Source organism: Chiloscyllium plagiosum, chromosome 18, assembly GCF_004010195.1.
Source record: "Chiloscyllium plagiosum isolate BGI_BamShark_2017 chromosome 18, ASM401019v2, whole genome shotgun sequence".
Lineage (NCBI taxonomy): Eukaryota > Metazoa > Chordata > Chondrichthyes > Orectolobiformes > Hemiscylliidae > Chiloscyllium > Chiloscyllium plagiosum.
Window position 1 is genome coordinate 3,984,851 of NC_057727.1, and position 11,475 is coordinate 3,996,325.

General features: G+C 42.2%; 1 protein-coding gene across 1 annotated transcript; it reads right to left on the reverse strand.

The window, feature by feature from the left end:
* On the reverse strand, positions 1 to 11,064 carry LOC122558806 (protein transport protein Sec61 subunit alpha-like). The gene is made up of 4 exons (XM_043707586.1): positions 10,786 to 11,064; positions 7,056 to 7,123; positions 2,537 to 2,602; positions 1 to 2,077 (listed from the first exon to the last, which is right to left on the reverse strand). The coding sequence occupies exons 1-4, from the start codon at positions 10,790 to 10,792 to the stop codon at positions 1,979 to 1,981; spliced, it is 240 nt and encodes a 79-aa protein (XP_043563521.1). The 5' UTR covers positions 10,793 to 11,064; the 3' UTR covers positions 1 to 1,978.
* Between the last annotated feature and the right edge of the window lie 411 nt (positions 11,065 to 11,475).

Below are 11,475 nucleotides of genomic sequence, written 5' to 3' on the forward strand. Positions count from 1 at the left end.
GAGGACAGTAGTTTGAGACGTGGCAGACAGCTAGTTGCATTGTTCATCACGGAGGAAACAAATGGAATTTTAAAAAGTGCACAAAAAAATGTTTACCAAAGTTACAATGTAAACTAGCTTGTCTGTTAAAGAAACAGATACAAAAGGACAAACTAAACAAGTGAGACTATATGGCCGAACATAAAAATAAAAGAAACTTGAGCGTTAAGGAATCAAAAGCAAGGTACACAGAGGAGCGAATGATGAGAAATGAGCGAACGAGTTAAATCAGAAAAGTCAAAGGGGCACTATGCAATAAACTTTATCAAGGGTCATAAAAGGGAAATATTTTACAAGTAAGAAATAAAGATTGTAACTAGACTAGGACGTTTAAGGCTTGGAATGGATAAAACCACAGATAATGAGTAGTTGCAGAGATGGTAACAACTGTTTGCCTTAGTATTGGACGAAAATATAATTGGTAAACACTGAACGATGAGATGGTCACCAGTAGAAGGACATTTAAAATAGAAAAGGAGTGTTAATGAACGCGCAAACAATCGAACGGAGTAGGCCATTCATTCCCTCAAACTTGCCTCAATAATCAATGGGATCATGGCTGGCCTGATTTCTCCATACTTCCCCTTAGCCCCAATAACCCCCTTGCTTATCAAGGATCCACCTCGGCTTTAAAAGGAATGTCCAAAAATGCTGTTTCCACTTTTCAGGGTGTCAACCAGCCGACAAAAATAATTCTCATCTGTCCTAAATGGATAACCTTATTTGTAACTCTGGATAAAATTCATGACTCAGAGAGACAACACGCGCATCTTAAAATGAATCTCGTGAAGAGATAGCAGAGGAATTAGGACAGATGCAATAATTTGTTGGAAAAAGCATTAGTGCCAGATAACTGGTAGACAGTTCCTGTAGTTCTCATATTGGAGGACAGACCATACCCAGGGAATTAGAGGTGGGAAAATTAATGGAAACCCTCTAAACCAGAGAAAGGATAATTTAGAAAGGAAAAGCATGGATTTCAAAAGGAAAAATCTTTCTTGACCATCTCTATTGACCTAATAGACAGGTCTTTATTTAAAATTTTTAATACAGACAGAACGTTCTCTGTAGGAAATAGCACGACTAGAGGCTGATACAAGATCACCAGTAAGAGATCCAATAGGGAATTCAGAGAATCTTCTTTACATTGGGAAGAACATGGCATTTACTACCACAGCAGGTAGATGATGTGAATAGTACAGATGCAGTTAAGAGGAAAAAAAAATGAAATTTGGATACAAGTTAGGAGTAGGCTGAAATGGAGCATAAGCAAAGGCACAGGATAGTCAAGACAATTGGTACGTTTCTCTGTTGCGTATGCACTATAATTATGAATCCAACCTCCATCAAGCATACACATTTAAGCAACATTATTCAGAAGACAATCCTCCTGTTTCAGTGATTTAACGAGATGTTCGGAATGCGCTGGAACCTCAAGCAACTGTCCGCTCAAGAACAACTCAGGAATAATTCAATTTATGGCACCAGAACATGATTAAGGAAGTATCCCATACGCACAGTATTAGTACTGGATTTCAAACCTGCCACTCAAAGGAAATACAAACTTGGGTACCAGATATTTATGTGCAGGTGAGAGAAACCTAGAGGACTGATAGTCCTCAGTGAACAATACTAGAGCTACAGAGACTGGTGCTGTCACATTAGCTAATCTCCTTCCTTTCCCCTTTACAGAGAGAAGGGAGAATATCATTGAGTTCCAATTTAATGATGTGGCCCTAATGAAGGGCTTATGCCCAAAATGTTGCATCTTCTGCTCTTCTGATGCTGCCTGACCTGCTGCTTTTCCAGTGCCACATTTTGACTCAACTGTAAGGAACGAACATTCACGGACACAATACCTCATCTACCAGTAGAGACAAAGTGGAGGTAATTCGCAAGTGCCACTCCTCTACCCTAATGGTCAATGTTACGATAATTCCTAAAATAAACTTCCATTACCTCTATTTGAAGCCAAAATAACTCTCATCCAGTAGAAAGGATCTGCGGAGTCTGAGGACATGATACCAAATAAAGGAATCTGAAGAGTTTAAAAACAAAATATTAAATAAGTAATCCCAGGTTTCCTGCAGCAGGTTTACAGTGAAATTATATTTACAGAGGAACCTCTATTATCCAGCAAGATCGCAAGGTCCCGATGCATGGCTAAACTATATTATCGGGAATTAGATTATCCAGAATTCGATCAACCGAACAAAATACTCCCCGTCCGTGTCCTACAGATAATCAAGGTTCTTCTGTACACTCAAAGCAAGTATTAGGAAATCCAATTAAAAATATTTTTAACATTCAGCTATACTCCATCCCTGAACAAGAGGGCTAATTTCTCCTCTTCACAGATTCCCACTTAACATTTTTATTTAATAATCATACAGCTTTAAAAATTGACCAAGTTTAGCAAACCATCTTGAAATGAAAACTTAGATTTCCAAACAAAATGCTCAATGGTGTCAAAAGTGAACAAGTAACTTGAACAGACCTGGCAACAGACTAAGAAGATGAAGAGTGTAATTGCTGTCCATAGTACTTTCTCTCTAAATTGAATCTAGAAAAACAAAAAATTAGAACATAGTAAAATTTTGTGGGTTTAACAGTAAGATGAAGAGCTTATTCAGCCCTTTTATCATTGAAGTATATCAGCTGCTTAGCATGCACCTTTACTCCATCACCAAACTTTAATATCTTTTAATATGCCTGGTTAGCAGAAACATGGAAACTTAACAGGAATAGATTACTCGGTCCTTCAAGCCTGCTCTGCCATTCAATATGATCGTGGCTAATCATCCAAATATTACCATGTTCCTGCTTTCTTCCTGTGGTGTAAAATTATGTCCCAATACATGTGTGAATCATAATGTAACACATGTATTGGGCCAAGCAGTGGAATGTGGTGAAAGGGTTAAAATTATGTCCCAATACATGTGTGAATCTAACCGGAATGGAGGTGTTGCTTAGTCCCGTGTGAATCTTATTACACACCCCCCCGTGTGAATCTTCTTATCTGTATGTAACCAGAATGGAATGTGTTTTTTAGCCTTGCTCTGCTGTTCACATGAATGTTTATATCTGGAAAAGAGTATATCAGCTGGAAAAGTCTCCAGTTCGGCGAGTCTGCTCCGGGGTTACGTTTAACCGCCGAGCGTGGGTTGTTGGCAACCGCTCTACGAGAACTGACGACTCCCAGTTCCGGTAACATGTAGAGTGAGTATAAGCCAGACCCGGAGGAAGTATGAGACCTGGTTGTGGCGACGCTGCGGGGAATAAAATGCTCATATTCTAGCAGACTCGCCTCTTGGTCGTTTGTTCTGTGTCAGACTACTCTCCTACGAACCTGACCTTGAGAATTTTTTAAAACACTTCCCAAACTCTGAACCCCTTTACACCAAAAGCTACATCTCTCTCCTTGAAAAATATTAAATGTTTGGCCTGAACCACTGTGGTAGAGGATTCCTTAGGCTCACCATCTCTGGGTGAAGAAATATCTCATCCCGGAGCTAAGTGGCCTACCACCCCTTCATCTTTAAACTGTGATGGTAATTAATTTCAGAAACGGCTCTTGGAATTGTTGATTGAGCTGCATCTTTTTCAATGTAAAACCTTTTCACACTTTTACAAACATTTGTATGGAACAGGCTTATAGCTTCTCTCCCCATCGAACAAAATCTGCCCTAGAAGTTTCAATCAGGGCATTTGCCGATGCCAAAGGATGGGAGCTGCAAGCAGACAGCATTAAAACAGGACTTGCAATATACACAGCCATCATCAATATTGAATGGTACACGCAAGGTAAACCCAAAATTATATTTCAGGGCAAGTCAGGCCACAAAACAAGCCAAATTTAATCTACTGAAAAATAAAAGTAACCTTAAGGAAGAGAACTGGGAAAAACCTTTACAAGGTCATAGACTTTGAAATAATCTACCCAGTTAGTGAGTGAAGTAATTAGGAGAATTCTAAATACGTTAGATCAGAATATCCAGACTATATGATCAATCTAATTTAGTATCCAATGCTAAATTTTACAGTTCCAAATAATCAACATCCCAAATATTTGGATACTTCTAATCCTTTTGTTTTATAAAGTGTCTTGCACACTAGAATTTATTAGATGATTAGATTCCCTAGAGTGTGGAAACAGGCCCTTTGGCCCAACAAGTCCACACCAACCCTCCGAAGAGCAACCCACCCAGACCCACTTCCCACTGACTAATCCACCTAACGCTACGGGCAACTTAGAATGGCTAATTCACCTAATCTGCATATCTTTGGACTGTGGGAGGAAACCAGAACACGCAGACACGGGGAAAATGTGCAAACTCCACAGACAGTTGCCGGAGGTGGGAATTGAACCTGGGTCCCTGGTGCTGTGAGGCAGCAGTGCTAACCACTAAGCCACCGTGCTACTTCTTTCATCCAACCATTTTTCATTTGTGCTTTTCAAAATAAGTAACAGAAATTTATATTGTCATCAAACTAACAAGAAGCTCCCCCTTCAATTTGGTCAAGATGATGGATTTATTGCCTGGGCGCAAAAGATCAGTCATATTAATGGAGTAAAAACCTGGGGACATGAGCACAAATCCCATTACTGCAGCTCAGGGATTTTATTTCTACATGTTCATGGGATATGGGCATAAAGTGGTTTGGTTAACGTTGATTGCTCATTACCAATTCTGCAAGATGAGCCGCTTTCCTGATCTGTTGCAGTCGTTGGACCCTCAAAAAAAAAAGGCCCAGAAATGTATTCTGTTACATTTAAGACAGTGGTTCTAAGGAATAGGCAATGAATGTTGGCCTTACACAAGTAGAATATCTGTTTTGATAGGCAACTAAATAGACGTTTTGGGGAAGTCTGCAGTGTCCCCTCTGGATTATTGGCAATTAAGAGCCCTGCTAGTACCTGTTATTTAATTGTCATACCACAGAATGCAAACACTACTTCAAACCTGTAAAACTCAGCTTTGTTCCAAATGAAGTTACACATTGTAATACTTCTTTACCATGAAAAACCACCATGGTTAAGATCATAGTGTATCCAGCTGTAACCAACTTCTAACTGCAATGCAGCACTGAGGACATGGCTTTTGACTTTACCTCTGATTTTCCATATCCACAGTGTCAGCTTCCTCGACTTTGCATGACACGGATCAAGTGCAGGTAAGTGGGATTAATAGTTTGTTTTTTGAGAGTTGGCACATACACTGTTTCTATGACTAATTCTATCTACTGGAAATTTTAAAGCAAAAAAGAGATTAGCATAATTTGAGAATTTTAAATACAACTTGTAAGTATTAATAGTTACAGGTAAGTGTACTCCCAAAACAGATTAGGAGACATTTAAAAACACATGGAGGAGTCAGCCAACCACACCTGCGCTGTTTTAATCCCTTGTTTATACCTGGAGACAGGAAATATACATTGTACTCCCAGCGGCATGGGTTAGAATAAACAAACTTGAACCTGGCCAATGAGAGCTAAAGTTTTAAACTGAATGCACTGAGCAGACCAGAAACTTAACTGAGAAAGAGACAGATTTTGTAGCTTTACAATGTTAGGTGCTTTCAAGTACTGTCACATGAGCCAAGGGTCCATGGTTTAATTCCTGCACAAATTTGGTAGAATTTAGTCATTTGCCTTCAATATTACTGGATTAATGGTGAACATCCAGCATAGAGTCAGACAGCACGGAAACTGACCCTTCAGTCTAACTTGCCCATGCCAACCACGTTTCCCAAACCAAACTAGCCTCACTTGCTGCTCGATTCATTTCTCTCAACCTTCCCCTTCATGTACCTGTCCAAATGTTTTTTAAAATGTTGTAGGTGCATCTGCATCTACCACTTTCTCTGGCAGTTTATTCCACATACCTGAGAAAATTATGCCCTCTAGTTTTGAGTTCTCTTGGGGAAAAGACCTTTGCTATTCACCTTAACTAGACCCCACAGATTTTTGTTAACCTCCTACACTCCAGTGAAAATATTCCCAGCCTCTGCTTATAACTCAAACCCTCATATCCTGGTAAATCTTTTCTGCACTCTTACCAATTTAACTACATCCTTACGATAGCAGGGCAACCAGAACTGTACATAGTACTCCAAAAGTGGCCTCACCAACACCCTGTACAACTGCAACACGGCATCCCAACTCCCACATTCAAATGCCTGAGCAAAGATGCTAAGTGTGCTAAACACCTTCATCACCCTGTCTACCTGCCACACTAATTTCAAAGAAATATGTACTTAAACCCTAGGTCTCTGTTTGAGAACACTACCTGTGCCCTACCATTAACGGTACAAGTCCTGCCCCTTTTGTTCAAAGTGGTAGATGCAGATTTACAATATTTAAAATACACTTGGGCAGGCATATGGATAGAAAAAATATGGACCAGATGCAGGCAAATGGGACTAGTTTAGTTTGGGAAGCTTGGTCAGCATGGACAAGTTGGACTGAAGGGTTTGTTTCCGTGCTGTATGACGATATTTTTTTAAAAATCAAAAATGCAAAATAGCATATCAGCTTACTTCACTTTGCTAACGGAAATAACTCTGAAAACTTAGCAAAGCAATGGGGAGATTGCATCACCTTGTCTCAGGTGGTATCATGGCTGTGACTCAACTTCAGGTTTGAGTTCCAGAAACTGAGCATCTCATCCAAGCAATACTGCAATGCAGCACTCAGGACCCTGTGCAGCAATGTTGCGGGCACCTTTGACAATAAGTTATACTTTAATCATTTCAGGTGGTTGTAAATGATCTCAGCTGTCTGAACAAAATCAGATATATAGTCTCATCATTTTCCTGTTTGCGGGAGCTTAATTACAGCCAGTGTAACAGATCTAACATCAACAGCACTTCCAAGTTATTTAACTGGCTGCAAAGAAATTTGGGATGAAGTAAGTTGATTCACATGTTCACCGAAGACAAATTAGCCATTTTTCTGCAACGTAGTTTTTATAAATGAAAAAAATTTCAGATGAAGAAAGTGTTTGATGAATTTACCTTTCTTTCTGGCTTTTGGATTTCTGGCAAGACTGCACAGAACGGTTTGATAACTTCAAGGAATTTTACTGAAAAGCAAACCAAGGATAATTGTTTACAAGTTACAAAAAAAAACCCACACACACACACACACACACACAATCAAAACCAAAATGCAACATCAAATAATCGCTAGATCTAGCTTGGTCTCTGTAGTAAGAAATTCTTCATTGGATTAAAAGTTGGTAGGCATTTTTTAAACCCAAGTAACTGCCTGAAGAAACTGGTTCCCTGCTAGGACACAATTCTTCTCTTACACCTATCTGTGGAATATTCTTCAGCATATGCCTACTCAAGAACAGGAGCAACATATTAAAACCTGGTGTCTGCTTTCAATCGATGGTCATGGGCTTTCATCCAAGAGATACCAAATATTTGAGAGAATAAATCATGAGAAATTAACTATTCTTCAACTACGGCAAGACAAATTGCAGCTCTTCCGCTGATACCCTCTTCAATAGTAGCGAGTTTGACAACATAGCAGAAAGGGGATTAAAACCATATGGATTATGACTCAAATATTCACTGTTCGATAAATATATACTACTGTAAAGTTCAGTTTCAGAGATTTCAGGAAAGAATAATGGGAGAAAACTATCAACTCAATTCAATCCAATAGAACCTTGAAAGAGGCTTGGCTAATCTCCACAATCACTAGCAATCTCCTCCTTGATGGTGATATCAGCAGCTGCAACTTTTGAGATGTGTGTTATGTCCAAGTTGAGTAAGTGTGTGGAACCAGAGCAACCTGACAGAATAACAAATTACAAATCCACAAAGCTTGCAGCTTCAGTGGTAAAACATGGGTTGCACACACCAGACAGGGGAAAAGGTTGTATAGTTTCCACCTTTGCTGTCTCGGACATTTCCTAGATAGGGTACAGTCACAACAAGTTAACGATGCTAATGCATACCAATTCCATCAGCACATACTCATTGCTAAGCCAACAACCACACATCTAGTGGATGATGACTCCATATTCAAACCTCCCAAATAGTGAATTGGCAAGCTGGGTTGTGATCTCCTGTGCACCCATACCATCACTTTAAAGGACACCTGGAAGCGCAATATAAAGATCACAGACACAGCCAGTTAGGAGATCATCACCAAGGGCCCTAATATCTGAAGGCAATCTGGTCATGCTCTGGGAGAGACAAAACAGAAAAGAAAAGCCCAGCCAGATCCTGGGAAAGAGACCAGCTAATTCTGCCTGTTCTCAGCCTGTATCCCTTGGCAGCAAATGGGCAGAGACTGCCAGGCTAGAACTCCTGAGCCACATGAGGCCATGCTTAACAAGGTTGATCACCACAGCACAATCACCTTGTAAAACAGAGGCTGCAAACCCCAGTTGATCTATGTTTTTCAGAAAAGCGTAAACGTGACAAATGAGATTTTGATAAATGACAGAAGGGTTAGATTATACACATGCAGGTTAAGCATTTAAATTCAAATAGGTTAAAAAGTGAAATTGGGGCTACACATCTTGATCATACAAAAACTCAAATTGGATATTAGCTGTTTCTTGAAAAGATTAGCACTGCAGCCTCACAGCGCCAGAGACCCACGTTCAATTCCCGCCTCAGGCAACTGTGTGTGGAGTTTGAACATTCTCTCAATGTCTGCGTGGGTTTCCTCCGGGTGCTCCAGTTTCCTCCCACAGTCCAAAAAGATGTGCAGTTAGGTGAATTGGCCATGCTAAGTTGCCCGTAGTGTTAGGTGAAGGGGTAAATGTAGGGGAAATGGTCTGGGTGGGTTGCTCTCCGGAGAGACTGGTTGGGCAGAATGGCCTGTTTCCACACTAAGTAATCTAATCTAATCATTAACATGTTTTTCAAGCAGGCAAAAGTGAGGACTGCAGAAGCTGGAAACCAGAGCTTAGATCAGAGTGGTGCTAGAAAAGCACAGCAGGTCAGGCAGCACCCAAGGAGCAGGAAAATCGATGTTTCGGACAAAAGCCCTTCATTTGGAATAGGATGAAGGCCTTTTGCCCGAAACATCGATTTTCCTGCTCCTCGGATGCTGCCGGACATGCTGTGCTTTTCCAGCACCACTCTAATCTAAACCCCTCCCATGTCTTTCAAGCAGCCTGATTTGGCTTCAAGAGACAAACAAACTTGTTTCTGGCTGAGATGGAGATCACAAGATAAGAGATATTCATTTACGATCATAGAAATCAATATCAATGCAATTTCCTGGATTAGATTCAATGGTCTAAGGAGGACCAGAGATAGATATACAATGTTTTGTATTTGAACTTAAATTCACATACATGAAGCGAAAGATCCACAGAGATCTTCCATCCAGAATACAGGTATATCCATATGTAGCCTTTTCAGGAACTAACAAACAACAACATGGTTAACCACCATGTCTAAGGCAAGGAGAAAGTGAGGACTGCAGATGCTGGAGATCAGAGCTGAAAATGTGTTGCTGGAAAAGCACAGGTCAGGCAGCACCCAAGGAACAGGAGAATCGACGTTTCGGGCATAAGCCCTTCTTCAGGAATTCATAGGCCAGGTAATTGCCTGAAAATACTGCTACCAGATAAAGTAACTGATTTTCAATTCTGTGCAATCGAATCAAGAGCAGAGACTGCGATTTCATGACACTATTTTAAATCAGAGCAGGGTCTCTGGTTCCTTGGCAAATATTTATCCCTCAAACAACGTCACACAAGGGAGATAGAACTGGAAGGGAAGCAAACAGGTGATTTTTGTGGCTCTGACTTAAGTATGGAACTAGATCCTATTCATCTGCACCCCAATGCTGTGTCAGCGCTTGACAAAAAATTCCAGTTACTATTCCAAGAAAATCATAGGAGTTCTCTCAGGTGCTCTAAGGGGAACATTGGACACCAAGCAACAGCTCCAAAATCATTATGACATTGTTGGTGGCAGCTTGCACAACACTGCCAATCCTTCAGAAGAATTCTCCCAGCCATTTACCTTTAAGATACCCAAAAGTAATGAAAGGTACCATGGAAACTTGTCACTGAACACATCCAGAAGGTCAAGCCAGGGCTGAAGGCTACCCATCACAAGGGAAAGTGCGGGGGGGGGAACCATACATATTGCAAACTTAACACATTCATACTCCAAACACCAGTGACAACATTACTGACAATTTGGCATCAAGTCATAAAAGATTCATTTACTGGTGGGAGAGAGAAGAGCTCAGGTAAAGAAATCAAATTAATTTGCAAGAACTTGTTAAAGTGGCCTGTTAATGGGGGGGGGGGGGGGGGATTAAAGTTGAATGAAGTCTGATGCTGATGATGATGCATCTGACAGCGAAATAAAGGACGACGTGGCATTTAAACTAACCCCCACCCACCAAGGCCCCAAGCTCCTGGGGGAAGACAGGCGGCCAGACTGGAGGGGAGTAGGGGGGAGGAAGAGGAGGTCATTAACTGGAAGGCCGGCTGTTTCATTAAATTAAATCCGATTAACCCCCCTACTCCCGTCAGGGGAGAGGCCTTCAGTCCCCACTTCGGTTAAATCAGGGCAGTCCTCCCAATGAACATCTAATTAGGCGGCAACAACCCTCCACAAGGGCTTCTCTCGGCTCCAGGCCCCCCGGGGGTGGAAAGGGACGCTGAATCCCCGGGTTTGAACAAAAAAAACACGAGAGGCCCAGGCTTCGGCTGAGGCCTAAGCGACATGTTTTATCCTCCACCCGCGAGGTACTCACTGCCCATGTTAGCGGCTCTTTCTCTATCGGTGCTGCGGGACGCTGGGCCTGGGCCGGGTGACGGGACTCTCTCACTCGGACGAAAGTCCGCTCGACGCCCGAGAGACACGTCAGCTCCCGGCAACAGCGAATGGGCCCAGCTCTCAGCCAATCGCGGCGCGCCTCCTGGTACCACCTGACCGCCCCGCGTTAACAGTTGGACAATCCGCACGCCCTTTCCCGGCTCTCGTCCAATCACAGTTCATTGGAGGGGCGGGGCCAACAACAAACGTCAGGGACGCAGCGGTCCGCCAATCACATACCGTTCATTTGTACTACGTGCCGTCCAATCGCAGCCGGCCTTCGGGTACCACCTGACCCGCTTCCGTACGTGCCAGGCTCTTAGCCAATTGTAGACCCCGCTCTCGTAACACGTGGCCGTCTACGAGGCGGACCGTTAACCAATCTCACACCATACCCGTGTGGGCGGGTTCTAGCCAATCACAGCCCCACTTTGTGCTACACGTGATCGTCCTGGATGGGCGGGACGGGTTTGGGGGATGCGGGCGCTGGCCCCGCCCCCACACGTGTGCTACGGAAAAATCCGAATCGGCTGGAGGCGAGTTGACGGAAATTCCCGAAGGGTCTGCAGCCATCTGATGGCCCAGTGTCACACAACACCAGGTTATGGTCCAGCAGGTTTAATTGGAA

What these genes read in the sequence shown, in the direction of transcription:
- LOC122558806 (XM_043707586.1), bottom strand. An exon ending in TCCAAAAGCCAGAAAGAAAG is followed by an intron (nt 2,603 to 7,055) that starts GTAAATTCATCA and finishes TTGTTTTTCTAG; the next exon opens with ATTCAATTTAGAGAGAAAGT. An exon ending in TCTTCTTAGTCTGTTGCCAG is followed by an intron (nt 2,078 to 2,536) that starts GTCTGTTCAAGT and finishes TAAACTCTTCAG; the next exon opens with ATTCCTTTATTTGGTATCAT.